We start from the raw sequence: 25,874 nt of genomic DNA on the forward strand, positions 1-25,874 counted from the left end.
AACATCACAGACTGTAAACTGTATATGATTGCTTGCGGAGAGGATGTTCAGTCAAATAGAGCATCAAATTGCTATTCCAAGCATAACATAAGGAGAAAGCATTGGATCAGACTGTCTACAGGGAAGTGTTTTTGTAATGTGGTCAATACAGAGAGCAGACATATCCAAGGCCTGATTCATACTGTGTTTTTGACACGCAATCGATAATATTTTTTTTTTTCTCTTTAAGTCTGCTCTTAAGTGTCAGTGTGCAAAAACGAGTGTCAGTAAAATAATGCATGTTCTCAATACTGCTATGGTCAGTATTGATTGTCCATACCCTATTGGAGGATACCTTAAGAATACAGCAGTGGACTTTTTTTTTTTTTAGACAGTTTTTGATAAAATGCAATCCCCGATGTTGGTAATTGAAGTCGTGTTCAAATTCAAGATTTGATCGATTCCTCAGGCAACAGACAGAAAACACAAGCATGCTGAATGCCTTCCAGTCTGATAACAAAACTATTCATTTACAGATTAATTGTTGCTATTCTTCCAAAAATAATTCCAAACTGAATGACGGTTGTTGCACTGTTTAATGAGCAACAACCAGATGCCTTGGCAAGGAGGCCGATATGCATGGCAGTGCAGCAACTGTTCCTTTTCTGCACAGATACTGTTTCTAAGGCATGTTTTTCCACCGCTCCTTTCGCTCTGTATCCTGCTGTGCGGGGGAAAAAATGATCTTATAACCAAAACATCTATGGTGGATGCCATATAAATGTCTTAAACCTCACACTTAACTCAGATGGGTGGTGTTGTTGAGGTTTGAATCTGATCCCAGGAGAGTTTGAAGGGACAAAGAAGCTGCTATAAGACTACCTGCACTGAATGTATTGTGTTCCCTCATGTATTTGAAAAAGAACTCCCCTCCCACCATGAACAGAATAAAGACAATTATTGCTTCTACTGAATGAGAAAGGTTAGTGTAAAAAGCTGTTATAATATACAAATGCACACTTGCAGTATGTGGTCAGATCAAAAGCTTCTCTGCCATCACTTGCTGTGGGTTTTAAAACAGCAGAGACAACATAAAACAAGACAGTGGAAGCCTCCCCTCCCAAGAATAATGTATATTTATTTGATCTGTGTATCCAAATGAATAATGTAAGTAGGGATTATAACCACAACAGTGCCAAGAAGAAGAAAAATGGAGGACGGAGGCAGAGAAGAAGAAAGGGAAGGAAGCTGAAGCAGCAGACAGCAGCAGTACGAGCCCAGGAGCAAAAAGCTCCATATGAGATGGCTCGCCACCACTAGGGCTGCAATTAACAATTCTTTTCATTATCAATTAACCTGCCCATTATTTTCTTGATTTATTGATTAGTAGTTAGTGAAACAGGCCTTATGTTATTTTCCAGAGTCCATGATGGCGTCTTCAAATGGTTTGTTCATATTTTATTGGACCAACAGTCCAAAATTCCAAAGCTATTCAGCTATTCAGGACAAATCCCCACATTAAAGAAGCATGAAATGAGCAAAGGTTTCGCTTTTTTGCTTAAAAAAATCATCAGAATGATTATTCAATTACCAAAATAGTTAATTTTCTGTCAGTGGCCTAATTATTGCAGCTCTAGCGACCATCTTAAAGGAACATGTCACACCAAAATGAAAGTGCCGCCGTCATTACCTTCGCCCTAATGTATGCAATAAACCACAGTGTGTACGACCAATAAACCCAAGCAAATAAGCTCTGTGAGTGCTAAAGTGCACTGACCCCATTATGTTGCACAAGCTGTTTCCAGAAATTTGATGGTAATTTTCCGCCCCTGTTGGATCGCAAACCTCTGTTTACTTCAGTTATCTGAGATGGAACTCTGAAGGTTGAGTCCTACTGTTTGAAAACAAGAACTTCACACAGTTTTCACTGATGCTGTGACGATGTTCCTTTTTAGCACCTGTAAACATTATACCAAATCAACAAGCCAAACATGATCCAGCTTTATCATTTGTGGCACCAAAAGCTGCTGTCACGAGCTTTGGATACACTTAATGCAAACACCTACCAGAGCTGCCATCTGTTTCAGAGGATTTAGTCCTCACAAGCACACCTGCAGAATGATGCACAAAACTACTGTACTGTACGGGTAAAATGATTAGTTTTCATTCCATTTCTTTCATCCATACCGGCTGTAATGGCAGTGTCGATACGGGTCACGTGTAGCTTGTGTGCACTTTATTTCTAAAGTGCTCTTTAAATTATTTTCTGGATTAGAAAAAATGTTAAGTGAGGGTCATTTGTAGACCATGGATTTTGCAAAAGAAAAAGATGTTTAAAGGTCATCTTGAATACTCTTCAAATATGCAGCCCTGCTTTATATTCAACTAAAGGGCCTCTGATGGTGGCTCATAGACATGTTCTGCAGAGGGAAGAACAAGCAACAGGAACCACACCACTTTAAGTCTGCATAAATGCCATGGATAATATCAGAGCAGCTGACAGTGTTCATGAAAAGGTTGGAAAAAGCTTGTGCTTCAGGGATAGGGCTTAGCAATGAAATGATCCTAGTTTGTGATCAGTTAAATGTTATCACAACGCCCCTACAAAATATATATATACACATGTATTTATACTGCTATCACTCACATCCAATTTTAAACAAGATTTTTTTAAAGTTTAAAGAGAGCAGCCGAAATAAAAGAAGCCATCAATCCGCACTAAGTGATCTCTTCTTCCATTGTGTATCTTGTTGTTCACCAAATGACAAAGAATCCAAACTTGAAAGAGTAAACTGGATCTTTGTTTCCTTGCCAAGTGTGTGACTGAAGCGTAATTTGTTCACATCAAAGAAGAGAAGAGAAAAACCCTGACTCATTCCAGTGTATTCCACATTGTTAGTGTAGAAAGGGAGGAGGGGTGAAACTCTCACTCCTCCTAATTGGATGTAATAGCTAGAGGGAATAAGCTCGCTTTGGCCTTGGGGAGGGGAAAGCAAGGGGAGAGAGGAGATGTTTACTGTAGAGAGGGCTGAAAATGCTAAACATCCACAGAAGAGTAGAAAGGTAGACAGTGTGGTCCTAGCGAGCCCAACACATAACACAGCCTACTGTTCAGAAACAGCGCTATAAAGATGTGCACAAAGGAAATAAAAAAAAAAATTGAGCATGCAGGAATGTTGACTGGAATTAAAAGGCACCAGAGAGGAGAGAGACTGTGGCGAGAAGCTGAGAAAAAGCAGCACATCAAACAGATGAAATGGGTATTGATAACAGAGAGCATGCTGGCCGCTAAGTCTGCGGAAGCTTTTGGGAGGACCTCGTCCAGAGAGAAGAGATCTAGGTCTGCGTTGCAGGGACATTTTGAAGATGAGAGAAACCTTTGGTGCTCTTGTGAAGTCAGTCAATTGCTGAGGGCAGTCCTTTAAACTTTCCCCGCCATTGAGTTTAACAGATTTCTGCAGCTCATGGAACTGAGGCAGGATGGGCTGATATTAATATTTAGAGAGGTCCAAGCACTGATTTCCTCATTTCAAACGGGCCAAAATCTAAGGGCCCAGTCAGGCTAGCATTTATAACAGAGACATTTTAAACTGAAGCCGTTTCACTGCTATGAAATTTATGTAATCAGTAACTTTGCTCATCACTGCAAATTCAATCTCTTTGGCGCTTTTGTGGAGAGTTTAACTTTGGTGAATTTTGACGTGCAAATATGAGCCATCGACAAATTGCATATTGTCTTGTCGTGTTGACCTTTGAGGGGCCAGAAACCAGACTTTTGTACCACTGGACAGGAACCTGGCTCAGCGAATTTGCATTTCCTAGGATAGCGAATGCATGATCTACCCTACTCTGATTGGCTTACCCTTACATTGTTACCCTAACCTTGACCAATTTTCACTCCTCTTGCCTAAACCCAACCAATCCAACCAACAGAGGCAATGAGTAACAGGCAATCAGAGGGCCAGTAGGGTGAGTCATGCCTTCACTATCCTAGGAAACTCGAATTTGCGCCAGGCTAGCTGTTTCCTTCTGTTTCCAGTCTTCATGCTAAGCTAGGCTAACTGGCTGTTGGTGGCAGCTTCATATTTGCCTTACAGGCATGAGAGTGGTTTTGATCTTCACATCTAACTTTGTGAATGTGATCAGTGCTAGTGGATATTTCATTTCTCATCTATTAGGTATCAGCTATCAAATCAGTACTGTTTCAGTTTCAAGTATCATTTTGGTATCAAGTATCAGATACTTAACTTGGTCTTGGTGAAAATGTTGGTATCATGAGAACACTAGAATGCATATGCCATGTTGTTGGGCATGAAACAAACTGTCGCAACTCTATAACTGCCCCCCACTCCTATACAAGATGATGTAAGGCCTGGAAAATCCTGACCAAAACCTACAGCAGTCATGGCCCAGAATCAGCACCCGTAATAAGCATGGTGTGGTTGAGCTTTGGTCACTTTGAGGTTAGAGCCTTCACCCAACATAATCATCATCTCAAAGGCTTGCACACACAAAGTCTTTTCTTTGGAGTCCTTGTCTCAAAAACAACTTCTGCTGCCACAAAAGCCTCCAACCATAGCGCTCAAAGGAGCGGGGATCTTTCTTCCCAGCCAGAGGTATCCTACCCTCTTACGTCTGGCTAAGCTCAAACCAGTTTCTCTGAGAAATGCTTTTAATCGTTTGAGACCACCACCACTGCTCCTCTGACTTCATACTGGGAGTAAACTAAATTTACTTTTCAAACAGTCTGTGCTGAGATATATTCCCACAGGGGTCCTAAATTCCAGATAAGACCGTCAAGGCTACAGTGCATGGTGTGGTTAAGACCTACACTGTGCTCAGACAAAGAAAGGACTGAGCGGCTTGAAGGTAGGGGTTAAATGAAAACAAACAAACAAAAATACCCAGCAAGCCTCTTTCTTTTCTTCAGCGTAAAGGTCTCCATCCTTGTTAGGAATAAGCTGGTCCTCCATTCTGCCCTCTATTGCTCTCATTACTGTGCATCCTGCCTCAGCCATCTCTAAGCCCCGCAGAGGTGCACAGAGGGCTTTCGTCTGAGGATAAGATCGATACCTGTCCTCATCATGGGCCAGGGGCAGCGATAATGCACTCAGCCCGGTGTCTTGAGGGTTCACCGGCTTTTGCAGCAACCTGGGACCCAGGACTCGAGCTTTCCTCAGGTGAAACAGTTACACATGTACAGTATAAACCAAGAAGTCACTATGGAATAAAAATGTGCATCGGTTCCAAAAGTGTGGTAGCATTTTAGATGCATTGATTTTAAGATATTAAAATACTTATGCCAACTTATATGAGGAGATTAAAAGGGATAATACGCCATGCTGCCATTTTAAACTACTATAAAACACAATCAGATGCAGAAGCACCCCCTAATATAAATGTTACAAGGTTAATTCCCTGCCTGCGTTGTGCCCCTTTTATGAATGCCTAATTCACGGAGTAGTAGAAAATTGGATTTGGCAACCTTCATCACCCAAGTCCAGATGGTGTAACCCTTCAGATCCAGCACAATACACTATACCTGAGCTTTTTCCTTTCATATATATAGTAGCATCCGCTCATGACACTGGGTCTCATACACCAAGCTAACCTCCGATTGCCCGTCGCTGATTTTTATATTGTAAAGCTATTTATTTTATGTGATGGCCTCGGCAGGTAAGTGATAAAAACTGCTCAGAGGCAAGTTAACTGCTGAGAGTATTTATTTTAGGTTTACTATCCCTTTAGGCCAATAATAGGATTTAATTAATGATGATTAAGACACTCCTAATATTGTTACATGGTTATTTATGCATCAGTAGGAATGTGGAGTTGACAAATATGAGTCCACTGATCTTCATCATGGAAAATCTGTGTAGTGTAACCATCCAAAACAATGATATCAACAGTAGTTGTGTATGAAAGGGGGAAAAAATGTTTAAAACATGTACATGCCTTGTGATTACAATACTAATTTATCTGTTAAGATAAATCACTATGGTAACCAAATCTCTGTCATTTGTTTGTTAAAGACAGGCAGAGAAACATAACATCAAGGCCCTATGATGGATTGTGTTAATTAACATAATTCATATTGCATCCTATTTCAGGTTCTTGCAAGTTAAGAGATGCTATGGCTCATAAACATTTCACTGCATTCAAAATATTCTTTTCAATGATGCACAGAGAGAGAAATGTCACTTTGGAAATGCAGCAACATTCAGGATTGTGTGGGACTATCATGCCGTAACATACACTTACATGCCAGTGCAAAACTAGGAATAGTGTCTACCCGAAATAACAGGCACTTAAATTCCTATGAATGTCTCTTAAACCTTCTGCTGATGGTAGTTTTTGTACTTTCATGCACTGATAACCACTGTTAGGTCTTTCACCACCCATCTGAAAAATATTATAGATATATTAAAATTCTGTATGCCCTGTTAAAATCAAGCTAGGGGTTTCTGGGAAACACGCTTTAGGTCTGAAAGGCAGTGGAAATGACCAAATTCATTCATCTCCTGCTGAGTGGGAGCTACAGTACGCCTGGCCCCTCCTTCCTCCTAACATCCACTGGACAGCTGAGCTTGTGTCTCACTTCAGGTTTGCAACATGCCTCTCCCCGCTCTCTCTGCCCCCCCACCCACCCCCACCCCATCGTTTCTCTGCATGCTCATTACAGATGCCCTAGTTTGCTCGTGAGCCAGGAGAGCCTTGCTAGCCTCATTACAAACTTGGAAACCTCCCATCTTTTGTACCTTTTTTCCAGACAAGATCTCCCACATTCAAGCTTGTATCCCAGAAGTGGAATAAAAAGATTCATCAAACATGTATAAAGACGTGGAGCTCACATCTCATCTGAATCTTCACAGCAACCGCTGAAGAGGAAGGTGTCTGTGATGGGAAGTGCCAGTGTGGATTAACAGGCGAGGAGAGAGTGAAAGGAAAAAAAAATGGGCAAGGGGGGAAAAGCATTTTACTTGAAAAGGGTGTCACTAATTCACAGGATTAATGCATATTCAACAGCACATGAAGGCATTTCTGTGACCCTGTTCGCTAAATGTTTACCTCATTAGCTCTCTTGTTGTCTTGATGTTTTCCATTTGGCATTTTGGATGAAAGGGAAATTATGCCACACAAATGCATTCTGTGACTGAGCAACACTGTGATTCAAAATCCACAAAGGATCCACTAGTACGGCAAATTCAAATGTTTAGTCTTTTTTTCCTGCGTGTGAAAGAGATGGGAAGAAACACATAGCTTCTATCCTAAGTTCAATCAAACCTCAAAAAACCATTTAATTCAATATTAATCACATATTAATATATGATTATTACTTTTTCTTTGCATTAAAGGAAACATTTTGGAAGGTATGTGTGAGGAGAGTTAGATGAGATCATCGATACCACTCTCATGTCTCTCTGCTCTGTATGTAGCTGGAGCCAGCAGCAGATTGGCTTCGCATAAAGACCGGAAACAAGAAGAGACAACTAGCCCAGCTCGGTCTGAAAGAACCAAAATATGCCTCCAAACAGCTTTAAAGCTCACTAATTGTCACAGTATATTTCATTTGTTTAATCCATGCATGAATCAAAGTGATGGCAAAAACCAATTTGCCATTTTACGGGGAATTGCGTGCCAGACTATTTCTTGGCTAGGAGTTATGACTTTCTGGAATCTCTGCAGGTTGTCTGGCACACTGACGGTGGATACGAGACTTCATTAAATTGTCCTTCACATAACCTCCTGTAAAACTGCAAATCATTTTTATAACTTTGGTTTTTGTACAGATTAAACAAATGAGACACAAGCTAAAGGTCTGCTGTCCCTAGCTACAAACCCTATCCAACTAAAGACCTAACAACTACAACTGTACAACTACAGCTTGATACTGAACAGAATGTCCTTCTATTCCTTTAAAGTCTCTTCTGAAGATGACCTCACATAAAACACACATTACTTAAATACAGTATGCTTTATCATACTGTCCCAGTTAATTTAAAGTACATTGGTTTTATTGGAGAATGTATGGTCATACAGCTAAAGGTGCTGCCTTGTCAAGTTTGCGGTCCGACTGCTGAGGCTCTGTGTTGTTATTGTTATGTACAACGTGATTGGTCAATGCCGCAATCGTGGTGTGAAAGCTCAGAAAAATCTAGGGCTGTAGTTTCCTGGTCGACTAGTCAATTATTTGGTCGCTATGCTCTCATGTGACCAAATTCTCATTAGACGAATAATCGCCGTGAGAAAAGTGCTACATCAACAGCTTTCCAGGATTAATCCATTATTTCCCTGCGGCGGGGGGGACAGGCTAAGTTACCTGTGAAAATGGGGGTGTTTTCAAAACACCCCCTTTGTTGACAGAAAGTTGGACTCACCCACCTTCACGCTCAGCATCGCGGTGACGCAGACCTCCTGTCTGTTTCTGTAAGCTGAAACCATTTCCCTCAGTCGAAACGAAGCTTGTATTTACTTGTATTTCACAGATAAGAAACAATAAATTGTGAACACAGTAAAGCCTCCATTAAAACAGCATTTTAAGTCGTGTGTGTGATTTATCCTTCAGGGATTTATACTTTGGGATTTATCCTGGCGAGGAAATCTCTGCTCGTTGCTAGGCTAATTTATACAATGTAAAATGCCATAGGCTGGATCTAATAACGTTAGCATGTTGTATTTGCTTGGAAAACGTGTTTAGTATCAGACAGTTGTTTTGTCGGTGAATGTTGTGAGTTGTAATGGAGCCACATTGAGTGCTGTTACCTATGTTGAATGTTGCTGTTGGAATGTTGCTGTTGTCCCTGGTTTTATATGAGAAGAGGAAAAGCTCGCTAGACGCTAGGCTAATTTATACAATGTAAAATGCCATAGACTTGTGCTAATAACATTAGCATGTTGTATTGGTGGGGGAAATGTGTCCAGATAAAGACAAGTGTTTGTCTGTCAGTTCTGCGATTTATTGTGAAGCCAATTTGCGTACTTGTGTTTGAAATTTCTCTATTAAGCCATGTTTAATGTGTGTTTTGAATCAACTATATAAATAAAGTTTGATTTGAACTAAACTTTACAGCACTTAACACAGTCCTCCACCACCGACTAGTGTTTTGGAGGTGTAACTGCAGAGTGACACAGACACACCACCGCAGAAGTAAAAATGACATGCAGATTTTTTTTTTCCCACGACTAATCGATTAGTTGAAGATTATGTGCGACTTTAGTCGAACAAGATTTTCTTTGGTTGACTACAGCCCTAAAAAAATCAACCTTGTCTCGAAAAAACAAACAAACAAACTGTCACTTCTTTGCTGCGTGATACTCGTCCAGTTTGAATTTTTTGGCAAAATTAAAAGTTCAAGAATTTCTCACACATTGCCGTGGGAATTACTTGCCAAAAAAACACCCCTAGTGTGTAAAGGCCTTAACAAATGCTGTACCACTAGTTCTCTCATATGCTACTGTTGCTTTTTTGGTTAAGGTCATACCAGCAATTTAAACTGTGAAAATAGAACTCTGCATGTGTTGTTGCTCTATTACACTATATGTATGTTAGAAGTACACCAAGAAGTAGTTACACAATATTTTCTGATCCTTGTTCCACTCATACTTCACACCCGCTGGCCTAAGCTGTGCATTGTGTGTACTGGAAAGGGCAAGCCTTGACAAATTGAATTTCTTCATCCTGCTTACTCCTTGGTCAGTGAATTTTATGCAGTGGGCACTCCTTCCTCAAAGAGCCACTGTGTTGAGCAAGACAAGGCTCAGTTTACAGTAGCTTTATGAGTGATGATGTACAGTCACGCTTGATTACTGGACATCAAAATGTTACACTGAAGCTACTTTTTAGTGATTATTCTGCATCTCTTTGAATAAACACTCATTTTACTCCAGCTGTGGAAGCAAAGCTGAGCAGGAGAATGCAAATAAACTATGGTAGACTTTACACGTGTTGAAAACCAATCAAACACACGGGCAGCTCCACAGGCGTCAGACACAAACAGACAAGCATGCATCTGCGCAATAAGCTCACGCTCCACAATCAAATATACAAGTCCAATACACAGAGCAAGCAAAAGCTATGAAATTGTTTTATTCATAACATCAAGCCAAATCTTTGCCCAGCTGCTGCAGCCACCTTGGAACTGTGGTTTGATGTGTTATAATTATAACCTGGAGTTTGTGTGTGTGTGAGAGAGAAAGGGAGAGAGACAGAGAGATAGAGAAGGAGAGGGTGAGATATCCCACAAAGATTCCTCTTCAGTGCTTTGAACCTGGTTAAAAATATGCACTGTGATTTAAACTTTCGGACTGCTAATTTAACTTGTCATACCATTCACAGCTTCAGCACTACAGTACAGGATTTACAAGCATATTGTTCACAACGCACTTCAGTTAAGGCTTTGCCTGCATCTGCAGTGGGGCACACCTACCGACCTAGAACAGCTGAGACGGGTTAGAAAGATCACACTCGTAAATATTTCATACCTCAAACAGTGGTGAATTATACAGAGACCACACTGACAAACTACCTGGTTTAGAAGCAAAATAGGAGACATCACTCAGCATGGTGAATGGTGTCGGTGGATTTAACTCAGATGTACAACACGGAAATAAAACAAAGTGCGAGCAAAATTTCTGAAAATAAAAGTGTGAAGAAACAGTAAATAAGGTCTAGACAGCTTTGCAGTTCATGGATAACACTTAAGAGGTCCCTGTCAAGATACTGTTGCAGTAATTGTCATTAAATGACAATACAAAGAGTGTCGTAGTTAAAAATCCTCTCCTTTCATGTCACTGCTGGGTTATTATTGAATTAATGTCTTTTGTCCTGTCTTTCCTTCTGCTGCCTCTCATTGTTTCCCTAAAATGTACTAAGTCTTTAAAATATGCAGACAAGAGTGACAAAACCAGTGATGTGGCTTCATACTGTACAATACGGTCAATGATAATGTATTCTGTAGAGGTGGGAATCACCAGAGGATCCACGATACGATATTATCATGATACTAAAGTCACAATACAATATTATTGTAATTTGAAATGTGTTGCAATATGCTAAGTATTCGCTTTAACTGAGCATAGTGCTAGTTAAGGCAGGACATGATGTCAAGCTCACAGCCCAGCTACATCAGCTGATCTCAAACAGCCAATCAACTGATGGAGCAGCTGATTGATGGAACAGAGTCAGCTGATAGATCACATGATTCCTTTCTATGCAACAATAGGCGAATCTCATTCAAGGTGCCCTATTTAAACTGCTCTGACCTGCCTACTGTTGCTGTGTCCTCTGCAAGCCCCTTTGCAACCCCAGCTCCTCCTTTTCAGTCTGTATCTGACTTATCAGTGTCATTTCTGTTTGTCATTGATGCTGCTCTGTTCTGTTCCTGGGAGGTCTTTGCTGCTGCTCTCCCTGCCTTAGGCTTTCTATGTAGGCACATGGAAGGGCAGGGAGGTTTGCCTCTCTGCCTCAGGCTTTCCTCATTTGCACGTGGAAGGGCAGACAGGTGTGCTCTCTCTGCCTTATGCTTTCCACGCAGGTAGGCAAAAGGGCTGAGAGGTGTGCTGTCCACATAGGTGCGTGGAAGAGGCTTTCTGCATAAGCCCAAGGAAAAGCAGAGGGGCCCCAGAACAGAGCCATACTGCCAAATATAACACTGCAAAAGTAAATACTGTTTTCTTTGACTAAAGTGTTCCTGACTGAATTACTTTTATTCAACTGTAAACTGTGTCCCCAAAGGAAAACTTTGTCAACATCTGTTTTATCTATTAAGATAAAGTTTTCAGTCAGTTCATCTCACTTCAGCCATTTTCTTTTTGCAGCAGCAGCAAAATGCATTATTCTTAATTTGTATTTGTAATATTTGTAATTTATATTAAAAAAAAGATACTTGGCACTGTGTGACGATATGATATTGCCACACAAAAATATTGCGATACTACGCTATATTGATCCCCACGCCCACCCCCCCACCCCGAGTACACTGCATCTGTTCATACAGCATCCAACAATTTCACTCATCATGTTAAAAACACAAAGACCATCATAATTATTTGATGAATTATGTGATGCCAGAGGGTGAGACTGTATCTATCTATATCAACCCTGTGACAGTGTGTGCAGGGTGTACTGTGACTCATGCCTTAATGGCCAAAATACATGGAGCGCAGATGTGGCATGTCCAATAGGTGGAGCAGAGCAGGGTTTTTTACCTGCTACACACTCCATCCTTGACTTTTGCCAAGTCATGATGCAGTTGGTTATGCAGGGATTGAAAGTGTGGGCTATATTAACTGGGACTGAATTAATTAACTGCATCGTTTTAACTACAGGATACATTGATTTGATTTATTTATTTTAATGTGAAACCTAAAAACACCCACGAGGTTGCTTTGGTACACTGAGGTATTTCTTGAATCCTTTTAAAAACAGACTACTTGTTTTTCACACAGTTCTGTGTAGTTTCGGCCTGTTGGAGGGCCACGCAGTAAAAATAGAGATGAGCAGCACGATGAACTCACAGGTGTGCGCGGTTTCTGTGGTCAGTGTAGCAGCTTCAGTTGATCATAATGGACGCGCTCTGCTGTGGGCACGCTGTGGCAGAAGTGTCACACTGTGTCCGTGCCCCTTGTATTTCAGTGGTAAGCTGCAGGCTCCTCAGTGATGACTTCAATCACACAAACCAAGACCGGTGTATGGTGATATACAATGCAGTCACACCTGCAGCGAACTTTTTGGCGTGTTCCACATGTTCAGGGTAGCTGTATCTCATCACTAGTATGTCTGTGAGCCTTGCTGTCTATAGAGAGGACTCTTTCAGGAAATACACAGACAAAACTCATTGCAGCATTGTTAAAATGCTGATAAATGTGTAACAAGGGACTATTTTTAATATAGAGATGTTATATGATCTTGTTTACTCATAAATTCCTTTTTTCATAATAAAACCATCCCATTATTTTAACTGCTGTCCTTTTAAAAATATATTGACATATCCTACACAAGTGGCTCCAGTGACAATCAGCTCGCCTGTTTTCTCATTGAAATAAAGTCAATGCAGCAGCAGCTGAACAGTAGCTCAGTCCATAGGGAGTTGGGTTAGGTACCGGAGGGTTGCTGGCTCAAGTCCCGATCCGAACCAAATGTGGAGTGTGGACTGGTAGCTGTAGAGGTGCCAGTTTGCCTCCTGCCTTGAGCAAGGCACCAAAACCCCCAACTGCTCGGGGGGCCTGTCCATGTGTAGCCCCTCTCGCTCCGACATCTGTCCATTTAATGCATGTATAAGTCATGTTTGTGTATTTCTGGCCTGTGTGTATATGACAACAGAGTGAAAAAAAAATTCTCCTCAGGGATTAATAAAGTATATCTTCTACTTCTACTTTAAAGAAGCTAAATAGCAGGACAACACAAACTGTATACTGCCCATTGGCATTAAGCTGAATTCTAATTCTTCCTCTTACAAACTCTAGAGGATATTTGTCACTTCCTGTCTTTCAGTCTCATCTGAGACCCTGTCTACATGTATACAGATATATTTATAAACACATATTCTCCTCTACAGTTTGGCCTCTCATCCAAACACAAATGGAGTTTAAGGTTGCTAATACAAAGACTGTTTAAAACCCCCTTTAATGCAGATTTTTCAAAACTCCAATAAGTGTTTATCTGTGTGGACATGTAAAACGGAGCGCTTACATGCCCATTGTTGCTTTGTGTAAAACAAGAATATGGTAGAAACAACAATACCACTGTCAGACTACCAGTTTGCTAATGGTTTGTAAGCATTGCTTGGTTTTAATGAGCACTTTACACTTAAACTTAGTATTGTTGCACCACTCCACGGACGAACTGAGGCATCTGCTGTGCTCAGTGTTTTTGCTTCACCTTAAAGGGATAGTAGCGGAGATCCCAAAGGAGAAGGGGTAGAAACGACTTTTTATGTCGGGGCTTCAGGACACTCGGATCACTACGGACGAGCAGTATGGAGATATTTTGTGGTTTCAATTATGTGTTTTTGGATGTTTGAATCTGGGGCGCCGTCAGCCTCCATTAGGTGGAGTTGTGTTGCTACCCCCTCTCCCCTTGGATCTCCGCAAGGGATGTGAGGACTCTAAAACTTCACCTGAGCCTCCCACGGCATATGGGTGAGTAGATAATGGCTGAACTATCCCTTTAACGTCTGCGGTTCAAAGTGCACCAGAAATGGATCAAACCTGGTCGAACCAGCAGATGGTGGGACAATTTTAAGAATGGCAATGTTAATGAGGAGGAGTGGAAGGAAAACTTTAGCATGTTTGAGTGAGCTCCTTTGTCCTTATATCGAACATGACTCAACTGTGATGAGATCATCATCATTTTTTTTTTTAAAAGGCAACTTTTGCCTATACACTCTACACACTACATTACTGTCTAGGAGAGACTGCTGAAGACAGCTAACTGGGTCATTTTTGCATTCAGGTGTCGACTGAGATATTTTGTAAAATAAAGTTTGTTAAAACGTAGAAGAAAAATATCTGTATCCATGTAGACAGGGCCTGAAACAAGCACCTAAGAGCTGCTGCCTCAGACATGTTTCACTTCATCAGGGCTTTTGTTGGCCCATCACAGCACCTACACCCTAATCACTACTTCTATAGCTGTACCTAACAATTACCATAATGGCACAACTTGTTGCAACCTTTGCCCCTTTTATAAGTAACAATGAACTGCAAGTTTTCTAATGGGCTTTACTTTGAAGTCTGAAGGTGAGTGGATGCTGTTTATTGAACTTCACATTAAAGGCAATTCCCATCCTGGCTTTCAGCTCTCCCTCCCCACCCCCGCCTAGTACTGCAGACCCCAAGGGTAAACTACAACATCTGGACTGGGGATATTCCACTTTTAAAAATTGTAGTTTACTTCTCAATAGATAGCATGCGTATACTTTATACTATTACCTCATATAACCCTTCTGAAAAGTACTTGGCACCAGCCCAGGGCAGTTTGTTCTTATCTGAGTTGAAGAACAGGCTCTTAGTTAAAATCTGGTATATACAGGTTGTTGATATCAAAAAAATATATCAAGAACATTTTTAAACAGATACACTCTGTCTTGTTCTCAGCCCCTCACCAAACACCCTCTTGTTGGCATTGAGCGCAATTTAGTGCAAAAGCGGGCTGGCTGACATGATAAATAAAGGGATGTTGTTTTTGTTTTTTGGCAAATGAGTGAAGTATGGATGCACATCCACACTGCGCTAAGGAGCCAGAATTGCTGCCTAGATTTTGTGTGATGACATTTCTGGGTTACCTCTCCCAGCCTCGAGCACACAAACCCACACAACTGCACACACGCACACATAAACACGGCACCAACAGTACAGGTATTGACATAATCAAATAAGTTATAATGCAGTAGATTACAGAGCTGATGAGTCTGGGAATGAGATGAAATGCACAGACAGATCTGAAATCAAGGCCTGTATCTACCACACATCCCTCGTTATCGTGAGTGAGGAGAAAGAAAGAGATAATCAGAATGATGTATGGATGAAAAGAGTATATCAAAAGATGGATGGCACCTGGCACAACAATTTTTGAGATTTGAGCATTATTTTCAACCAATGACTACTTTTTAATTCATTTAGATGACTATGCATCTCTACTTTTAGCTTCTGTTAGCTTCTGAGCTTAGATCGGGCCCAAAAAATCCAGCCTGACCCCATTCGAGCCCGTGCATGCTCTGTCTGAGCCCAGCCTGGCCCTTCCCTTTGACTGTAATTACGAGCCCGAGCCCGGTTTAAACCCGACATTTTTTTAAGGATATGAACGTGGACCTTGAAGGCTGACTCCCGTCTTTCTTTCCATGGCAAGCCTTCGTCATGTGCCTCTTAAGTGTCGAGGTCGCTGTCTTTTTGCTGTCATATACCAGCATTGTGCTGCACTTGGTTCACTCGACCAAGCCGACACACACGTTGTCACCGTCAACAACTCACTCCCCCAGGTGTGAGTAGTTGGTTCCATAGCCTAGGTCTATTATGAGGAGCCCGACCCATCCGAACCCGAGGATAGTGGCAATTTAATTACAGCGCGAACCAGCCCACGGGTCGGGTCGGGTCGGGTCCGGGTCGGGTTCGGGCTCGGGCAGAGAATCTAAGCTCTAACATTCACGCAAAAGAAGAAAGGGGTTAATGATTTAAGTTATTGTTTTGACCCCAGTGTGCAAACTGTGACTTGGGGGCTCATGATTTAAGCATGTCTCTTGAATTACAATAAGTACTTCGGATCTCCTTAGGGCTTGTTGGAAGTAAGAACTTAAGCCACCTGCACCCATCTGATCTCAAATAAGTAGATTGAGCTTATTGAAAATGCAGTGGCGTTCCATAGCCTAACGGAGAGACTTTATCTGACCAAAGCAAAGCTCATTGCTTTAACTACTAAATCTGATTTTGGCTAAAGCAGGCTTTACTTCAGTCTGCTAAAGCGTGCTTGTCCAATAAACACAAGCATGAATGTTGCAAGCTTTGGGTTTATTTGAAAAATAACCCACAAAATCCTGTCCCATTACAAACTTTATACGAAACAGGGTGGCCAACACACACCTGACAAGACCATAAAACTAAAAGCATTACACACAAATTGTTAGAAAAGAGTCTCTGAGAGATGGAAAGACTATAAATTACAAGCATAAAAGACATTTATATCCTCACACCGAGCAGATACTACATTGAAAAAATGTGTCAGGAGCTGGCTTTTGTGTAAAGATAAAACATTTAAACAATCAAAGGTCTATGTGTCATTCATCCATCCATGTACAGGCTTTAAACTCTGCACAAAGACAATTCTTTTTTTTTAATCTCGCTGTTTTGAAGCTTTGCTCTCACAGTAGAGCTTAAACAGACTGGAACTGCTCACACCTCCGATTTACAGACTGCTGCAGTTCTGCACTTAATCCCAAATAATTTATTCTGTTTATTGATCTGCTGTGGGAAGGTGGACTCTTTCACTCATAGCCAGCACTGATAGTGAGTGGCTGATGCTGTTCTGACACTCTCCTGACAAAAAAAATGGGTGGGTCCGGAGAACTCAGTACCCGTTCCCACTACAATGCAAAAATTGTGTTTGGCTCGCGCAAGGAATGCAATAAAAACCACCCTGATGGTTGTCAGTGAACTCTGCATTACAGCCTCCCAGCTCCCTTCCTACACACACACACGCGCGCTGGCTGTCTCGCAATATTTTAACAGAATGACTCACTTTTCTTGTGTCGACACAGGTGTTTAAAAAACAAAAGAATTAAATGAGCAAAAGAGATTAATTCATGCGGTAATTACACGGCCCTATTGTTGGTGCAGACTGCAGGATTTAACTTGGGGTGTTTTTTGTTTACAGTTAACATAGCTATTTAGTTAATACTTAAGCTGTCTGATTTGCTTGCTAAGTTATATTGAAAATATTGCACAGTTGGCATGCACAGAGCTGATATGTATTTCCTTGTATTTGCAAATAATAGACGGACTGATGTAGGTGGGCGAATAAATAGAAGGCAAGTAATTACATTAAGTTAAATTTGTGCTTTCCCCTTTCATGAGAGAGAGTGAGGATAAGGAATGCAGCTTTAGGGACGAGGCTAATATTGAATTCTTTGGGCTGTATTTCTCATATTAAGAGCTCTAATCATTTTTGTTGATGTGTGGATGGTAGAGAAGCCTACTGTGTCTAATGCAATTGACACTTTACACCCCAACCACCTCAAATGCTGTTTTTAAGAAAACTACAAAGCTACGTGCTGCAATAAGCATTATGAAGATGTTACAGTGTGACACTATAATTGAGTGTAAACCAATATTTGTGCTCGTATGTGATCTCATTGAGTTTAATCAGTAATTACTCAGTCCATCTACATTAAACTATAGCCCACACTGTGATAAATGTGATAATTACATTAAAAAAGTTATAGTAATTTGAGAGTAATTTCAGCCATATTCCCAGGTGCAGTCAGAAGCAAATGTATGTGAGTGAATAAAAAATTGTTGATCATATTCTACACAGCTTTTACCTCCTTCGTACCAGTTGCTTAACAGTGCTAATTAGATTTGATTTCCTGGTATCAAGATGAATTTCAAAGAATGCTGCTAAAAGCCAAGTGTTATTTTAGCGCCACATTAAAGTGGATTAATGCAAAAGTGTTGGTACAGGCTTTTTCATTTAATCACTGTTTAATATCAATAAACATTAAAATTAAAGAGGGGTTTAGACTTCTGCACTGAATCGACACCATACTCACAGCATAGATAGGTTTATTTTTGTGAACAGAAAATCATTGGTGGATACACTCTCATGCATGAGAGATTTACCGCATGAGTGTGTGTATGTTTTTTTAATAGAAATGAGTTGGGTCATTGAATACATAGTAAATAAATGTTGTTTGTTGACTTTTTGAGTTGTCATGTTTTGTAGGATAATGTGCAGTGTTCATAATGCACGGTGTAAAGTGCCACATATATTTCAGCAGTATTTAAAATACAATTTGGTTGTTGAAAAATGTGATTAACGGTTTCAAATGGCTCTTGTGATTGATTCCCCTAATGTTTCTTTAACTTAAAGATCAAATTGTGCTCAATTTTGACTGCTGTCTAAGTGTTTTCTTACTTTTTGGTTAGTTGACTAGTCTAAGTTCAAACTTCTGTTTAAATGTCAGGGAAATTAGTCATTAAGAACATCACTTACGTAAAGAAAACAAAGCACTTTCATATGTTTGTCCTGGCTTTATATGAGGAGATGAGCTAGCAACAAGGCTAATTTATGCAACAAGAAAGGTCATGATGCTTATGCTAATACAATTAGCATGCAGTGTACGTATGTGGGGAAAACATGTCCAGCAAAAGACAATTGTTTTGCCTGTGAATTTTGTGAGTTACAATCAAGCACAATGTTGTACTATTGTTTAATGTTGTTCTCATTTGGCCATGTTTTATATGTGTTTTAGGTATGTTAGTTAGAGCAATCAAACTTTACTGTATCAACGCAGTGGCATAGAAATTAGGACTGCCCCCTAATAGTCGACCAAACGTTCATCAACCAGTAGGTCATTAGTCGGCAAGATTTCATTGGTCCAAGGACAGACACAGGAAGTGGCCACGCTCAGCAGTCAGACAGGAGTTACGTTAATTTCCAGGGCTGGTACCTGCGGTTATTCCACAGGCTAGTTAATAACATGTCGGGCAGGAAATCCAAAGTGTGGCATCATTTTGAGAAGGTAAAAGGACGAACCCAAGGTGATATGTAAACTCATCTTCATTGGTCGACTGCAAACATGACGCATCATCTGAAACATGGAAGTAGCTACATGCCCATTAGCCACTTAGCACAGTCATTACTACTTTGACGACAGCGTCATTAACAGGCGGCTCGCTCAGTGTGTGATGTGCACTTGTAGATAAAATATAGGCCTATATTAATGAAGGTTCATTAGTACGGTTTTGTATTTCTGTGTAATGTAGCACAGTGTTAACAATGTTACTGATACTATTCTTTCTCACACCTTCAACTCAAACCATTGTGTTGCCCCGCCCAAAATATATCATTTAATAATTACATTAATATTGTAAACATGCGGGCAACTAGTCAACTAATGGCCCTAAAGGACAACTATTGGTCAACTAGGAAAATTCTTAGTTGCTGGCTTAGACCACTTGTGAGGGCCACAGCCAAGGCTCTGCATCGACCGTAAGGTTTACTGCTGTGCCATTACTGTTGAATAATGCATTGTATTTCATTGTATCTATGATACTGAACCTGTACTACAAGTTGCATGTTAAAAATGATTTGTCTAAACAACAATTTAAGGCCAACTGTACCATGAAATTACATTATCCACTTCAGGCTAAATGTGTTCTGTCTGGATGCCTTTTCTCTTATTATAATATTTCTTTTTAGTGAGTCAACAAAGAAGTGAGCCTCAGCAAACTCACAAACAATCCCAAACAATATGTTACAGTTCATTTCAAACAAGACATCATATAACTTCATTAGCAGCAATGTCTTGCCACACACGCACGCACACAATGTGGGCCCGCACTGTGGGCCTGCTTGTGCCTCCAAAAGTTGAGTCATTATTCGTGACCCAGTGGGATTACTTAAAACCAGCATGTGGTCGTCTGAATGCTCAAACTATGAAAAGATGTGCTGCTGCATGTTTTTAGCTAAAAAAAAAGTGAAGTCCTCTCAACATGAAATGACACTACAAACGAAACATTCATATAATCTCTCCACTGTTTCGGAGGGCCTTTTTTCCCCTTTCCTGGCACAGTCATGGCCTGAATTTCGACACTGGCATTAATAGAATGCTAAGAAGATCGCAGCTTAAGCCAGCCGTCATAATGTAACATGCTGCTTTTAGTAAACGTTGGACCTTTTAACATGTCTGGGAAAATGCCGAATCAATGTTTCCAGAGTTTTGTGAACAGAAACATCAGACATCGATTTAAGGATTAGGGGAAAAAGGCTTGTGTGAAAAGAGGCTATTTTTACTGCTGCTCGGTCTTTATGTTCAACTTCACACTGTTCCTTTTCACTGTGTGATGTACAAAGGCAAAGTTGATAGCCTGAAGTCACCTTGAAAATCTAGAACTGGGCCTAAAGCGCAGTACAATGCCAACACCAATAACTTAGTTGAGCCAGACATGTATCAGGTGATTTCACAATTATAAGGGAGGAAATCGGATACAAAGACATAAGAGAACAAGACTGACACAGTCATTTTGTTTCTGCCTGAAAGCTTATATGTGTGTTTGTTGGCTCAAACATCTTATTTCACCAATGTGCTGTCCATTCTTGTATTAAAGTTCTTTGGTAAGCACTTCCTCAGCGTGTGTCCTTGCAACCTCTCTAACTGTCCCTCCAGTGCCCTCCCAATAAGTCAAGCATGAAATGTAGGCAGGGCTACCAAGGGCCCGACTACAGCAAAGACAAATAGCCCTGTATCCATTAACTTGTCAGCACAGGAGTCAAATGAACTCTCCTTCAATTATTAACGGGATTAAGGAGCATCTGCGCTGACACTGAACAGCCTAATTAAGTCCCACAAACGTGGAAAATAAAGACAGTAGCCAATGTCACCACAGATTGATTCCTGTGTTCTGATATCCCATGTTGCATTTCCTTGTGCATGGCTTGCCGTCCAATGAGTTGCCTTCATTCCTTTGTTTATCATGGCTACTAATCTGACAGAGGTCCGACCTCTCTCGGCTGATTGAAGACGGTGCCATTTAAAACCAGAGTGAAGGGCAACATAGAGGAAGGTTGCAAGTCAGTGTTATTAAAAGTCACCTGTGCATCCACCATAACCTTCAGTGGCCAGTAAATGTAATGAGCTCCTAGACAGATCCCTATCATCTGAACGTGAACGTGATCATCTAATATTCCCAACTGTTTGCAAACGCAAGCTCCATTTCTATTCAGCACAGGCGCAACCAGTTGACCTGAAAGTATTTCATTTCTAGTAAACCAAGGACAACTACACAATTAACTTAGTCATGTATGTTTTCAAGGGTAAGACAGCTAATTAAAAAAGGCCAGTACTTGGGCTGCAACAAATAATTCTTTTATTATTCCTTGATTTTGTCTATAAAATATCAGATAACAGAGGAAAGTACCTGTTTTAATTTCCCAAACACTAAGAAACACAAAGATAATATATTCACAAAGCTTGTTTAATTTGATGAAAGGTCCAAAAATATTCGGTTTACAATCAGATGTGGCAAAGAATAGCGTCAAATTAGAGCTGCAAGGATTCATTAATTAGTTGTCAGCTATGAAATTATTTGCCAACTACTTTGATAATAGAATAATCGGTTTGAGTTATTCAAAATTCTCTGATGCCAGCCTCTTAAATGTAAATATTTTCTGGTTTCTTTGCTAATCTCTGCCAGTAAACTGATATTTTTTTTAGATATTTTGATGGCAAAACAAGACATTTGAGGACATCATCTTGGGCTTTACAAAACACTAATTGAAATATTCACCATTTTCTGACACTTAACAGACCAAACGACTAATTGATTAATCAAAAAATTCATTATAAGTTGCAGCCCTATAGAAAATCATCACATTTAAGGAGCTTTACCAGCAAATGCTTGGAAAATTTGCTTGAAAAATTAAAGCAACATGTTTCATCACTTATCCTAATCTTTATTGATACATTTTCTGTCGTTTGACAAAACAATTAATAAAATAACTGCTGCAGCCAAAACTGTACAGCTGCAGTCATTTGTTTACATATGTGAAGCTACGTTTCTGCTGTGATTAACGCACCATATTACTCATGACAGTTACAGCCCACAGTGCATATACTGTAGTGAAATGATGCATCCGAGAACAATGTAAGTGAGCTAGTCTGTGCTGCGTTGTAGGTGTTCCATGACCCCCATGACATCCCAAGCAGTATTAAGTTACATCCAGCCAACAGTTTCCCTCCGTCTCATTACCAGCCAGGTCTATTGTTTATCCAAAAGTACCAGATGTCACTCCTGCCAGCAAGGAAGCCGCCTTCTGTCTTTCCCTCAAGTTTTAGACTGACCGTAATCTACATTCAGCGAGCGTGATGAGAAACTGATCAGGCCAATCTAAACCCACCATCATTCTAGAAATCATTTCTGCATCAGTGCATTGTGTCTGACAAACTTTTCTCAACAGTGTTAAGCCAGTGAAATCTTTGAGGGAAATGAACAGTGACCAACAATATTAACACTAATCATGATTCACCAATAGCTAAACACTCACATCGCCCCTCCAGATGGCTGTCCATTTGCCTAAAAGGCTCTAATTGCGCGGCCATTATAACAAGACTGAGACTAAAATTAAGATGCATAAAATTCATTAAAACTGACTCTCTAAACAAGCACAAAAGCATCTTACATTTCCATACAGAGGGCCAACTGGTGCAGTCATGTGCTTTGTCCAGGCGGACAGGCTGAATCCCAAACAATGTGTGAGAGTCAGCACCAGTAACCAACCAGAGGAAGTGATGTATTGCACACTGACTTGGAACAATGCAGTCTGTTTTACCTGAAGGCGAATGTTTCTACCCCATCAATTTGTTTCAGTGGACAGAGGCACACACTGACACCCTCAATAGAGTGTTTGTTAGCAGCTGTCTCTGAAGACAACTGAGCAACCACAAAAGGTGAGTATGACTTAGCTTTTGTGCAAAACAAAGATCCCTCATTATTAAAATATATTCATTATGATGGGGAGTTTGAATGCTGATGGACCTTTGGAGCCCCTTTCTGTCTGACTCTGGAACAGTTACGTTGCTAAAATAGCTGCCAGGGCGACCAGTGATGGTTGTAAGGATGCTCACACACAGATCAAACACTGTTAACACCCTCCATCCACCCTGCATCTCCTCCTCACATCAGCTCCTTGCTGTGAATGAGGTTACAGCTGTACTTGGAAACAGATGGACAAAAATCCCTTTACAATACTGCAAATTTAACTGGGATATGATTAATTGAGGGACAAGTTCAAGGTGTATTTTTAACTCGCTGAGCTTTGAAACAATCCGACCCACAGCACCACAGCTCCCTGCTTTTCCTCTGCATTCATTATGCCAGCCTACCAGGGAGTATTATGTCTTGTAACGGCTGATTTGGAGTTGACACTGCGAGGCTTAGGGAGCCTAAGAAACTCTGCTTAAGGCACACTCCTGGTGTAGAGACTGAGGTCTGTCTGACATGCGTGACTCCTGAGGTAAGCATGTTGCTAAATGAATAGAGACAGGAAGGATGGCATGACCCACTTCCACAAGGGCTACACTGCTTTCTTTCTCCAGATCCCACAGGTACTGATCACGGAGAAAATACAGCAGGCAAAAGCTTAAATATCCCAATTCCCAGAAACTGGAAGGGCAAAGGAGGAGGGGGTGTTTGAGATGATTTGAATGCTGATCCAGTGGGTCAGGTGGATCTATAAGCTCTCCTCTCTACATAAAGCAGTCTGGCAGTTTTTGGTGAGCCTACATTAGACTTGCAATGCACAACTGACCTTCTCTGGCGTCATCTTAGTCAATAATGGTGCTGTAATACAGGAGGTTCTCTAGCATATCTCCTCTAAGTGATAGCATCTTGGTCTGTCTAAAGCCCACATTGTGGAAATCTTTCCATTTATCTTTTTCTCTTAATTCAGTTTGTTAAAGAGGGAAAAGTGACGTCCTTTGTGTCTTAACCGACCGGGGCTATATCTGGACGCACGGCTTCTTTTTATCCTCTGGAAGCATCACAGAGGAGCGAAGCAAACAGATGAAGATTATTACCGCGAGGGCGCACAGAATACTGGAGCAGTGCACATTTCTACCTTAAAATGTGCGCGCCTGGTGCACGGACTAATTTTGGCCCCCTTATCTGTGCGAAATTACGCACGGATAAAACAAAAATAATGATCAGTGCCATCGACTCAGACAAGTGTCCTGAAAACACAAGTAAACCAATTAACTAATGAGTCGTGCGGAGATTACACGCGGTAGTTTTCTGTTGCCAAACCCGTTCTGACAGGCTGCTCGTATTCCGCAAACAACACAGCCTCTCCATAGACGCGCATCACATTTTGCTCAGCAATTCATGTGGGCTTCCCCCTTTTAAATGATCACTCCACTTGCCCACTTTCAGCAGCCTATGTAAGGATGCTTCGACAGCTGGTGATCAGTTTGATTGTACTCCCACGCCAAAGGGCTAGACGTGCAAAAGAAAAATGTTTGGACAATGATGATGACAGCCAGACACTTTTCCCACTCACCTTTCACATGCTGCGGGACAGCGGCGCCCAAACACAGGGCGATGGAAAGGAGTAGCGGTCCCATCCTCTCACAATAAACAGGTCTGACTTCCAAGGTTACAGGACGTGTGGTAAAAAATCACGGAGCAATAGCCAAAAGTTCTCCCTCCTTCGCTCTCGCTGGGCTGTAAGGATTGCCCCGGGGAGCTGTTGCCTATTATGTCCTCTCAGGTAAAGTCCTCCTCTGTGGTGAAGTCAGCAGAGAGACGCGCTCTGCACTTGGATTGTGTTTTCTTTTTTTTTTATGTGCAGGAACAAGTGAAGTGTGCCTGCCGGGTCCCCCCTCTCTGCTGCTGCCTTCCCCGCTCCTACCGCAGTGGTGCGATGTAGTGGAGAGCGCGGCGTGTGCGCTCAGAGCTCCTGGACATCTACTGTCAAGTGGCCATGAAGGACGCGCATCATCACTTCCGGCACAGACCTATAGAATAAAACCAAGTAATTAATTAATTTTCACTCAAAATGTGCTGCATTGGATTCATAAAAAAGCAAAGAAAGGTTAATACATGTAATTTTCGAGGTAATATTTTCTCATTATTTCATTAGTCTTTCATAAGCTATGAGGGCATGTGCAAGCTGGTGGTCACTGGTCAGCCTTTTTTATGCATTTTGCTTTTTTTTTATTATTATTGTTTTATTTAATGCCATTCATAAAGCTTTACAGCATATATTTCATAATTTAACTCTTTGAAGAAGTTAAGCTTTTGTTTTGAAAGGTACAATCACTTAACATCCCGGTGAGGCGCTGCAATTTGACGCAGCCTCAAGGACAGTCCGTTTGGCTCACCGGGGGATGTGCGCTTCACGGTCGGTCACCGTAAAACCGATTGGGGCGCTGTCTCGCTGATGGAGACAACTCTTCATCCTCCTCCTCCTCCTCCTCCTCTCCTCCTCCTGAAGAGCATTTCCAAAAAAAAAAGTCTGCCGGGGTTTGGACTTTAAATTGTGTATAATCATCCTCGTTTGCCTTTCCTTCACCTCTCTCTTTTTTTTTTAAACTCCCCATGACTTCCTGTTTAAACCCCAGGAAGTTGGATAGTTGTATCAATAAGCTACCTTCTCTTTGGAAAGCCTTGATGGGTTTGATCCTGGT

At 41.1% G+C, this 25,874-nt stretch overlaps 1 protein-coding gene across 2 annotated transcripts in view; it reads right to left on the reverse strand.

The window, feature by feature from the left end:
* Positions 1-25,160, reverse strand: part of edil3a (EGF like and discoidin domains 3a) — a 148,455-nt gene extending 123,295 nt beyond the window's left edge. The window contains exon 1 of one of the 2 annotated variants that reach the window (XM_033620107.2): positions 24,746-25,160. In XM_033620107.2, the coding sequence (XP_033475998.1) occupies positions 24,746-24,809 (64 nt within the window). In that variant the 5' untranslated portion in view covers positions 24,810-25,160. The remainder of the gene's footprint in view (positions 1-24,745) is intronic. The other variant, XM_033620108.2, reaches the window with a different exon arrangement.
* Positions 25,161-25,874: the final 714 nt, after the last annotated feature.

Source organism: Epinephelus lanceolatus, chromosome 9 (assembly GCF_041903045.1).
Source record: "Epinephelus lanceolatus isolate andai-2023 chromosome 9, ASM4190304v1, whole genome shotgun sequence".
Classification (NCBI taxonomy): Eukaryota; Metazoa; Chordata; class Actinopteri; order Perciformes; family Serranidae; genus Epinephelus; species Epinephelus lanceolatus.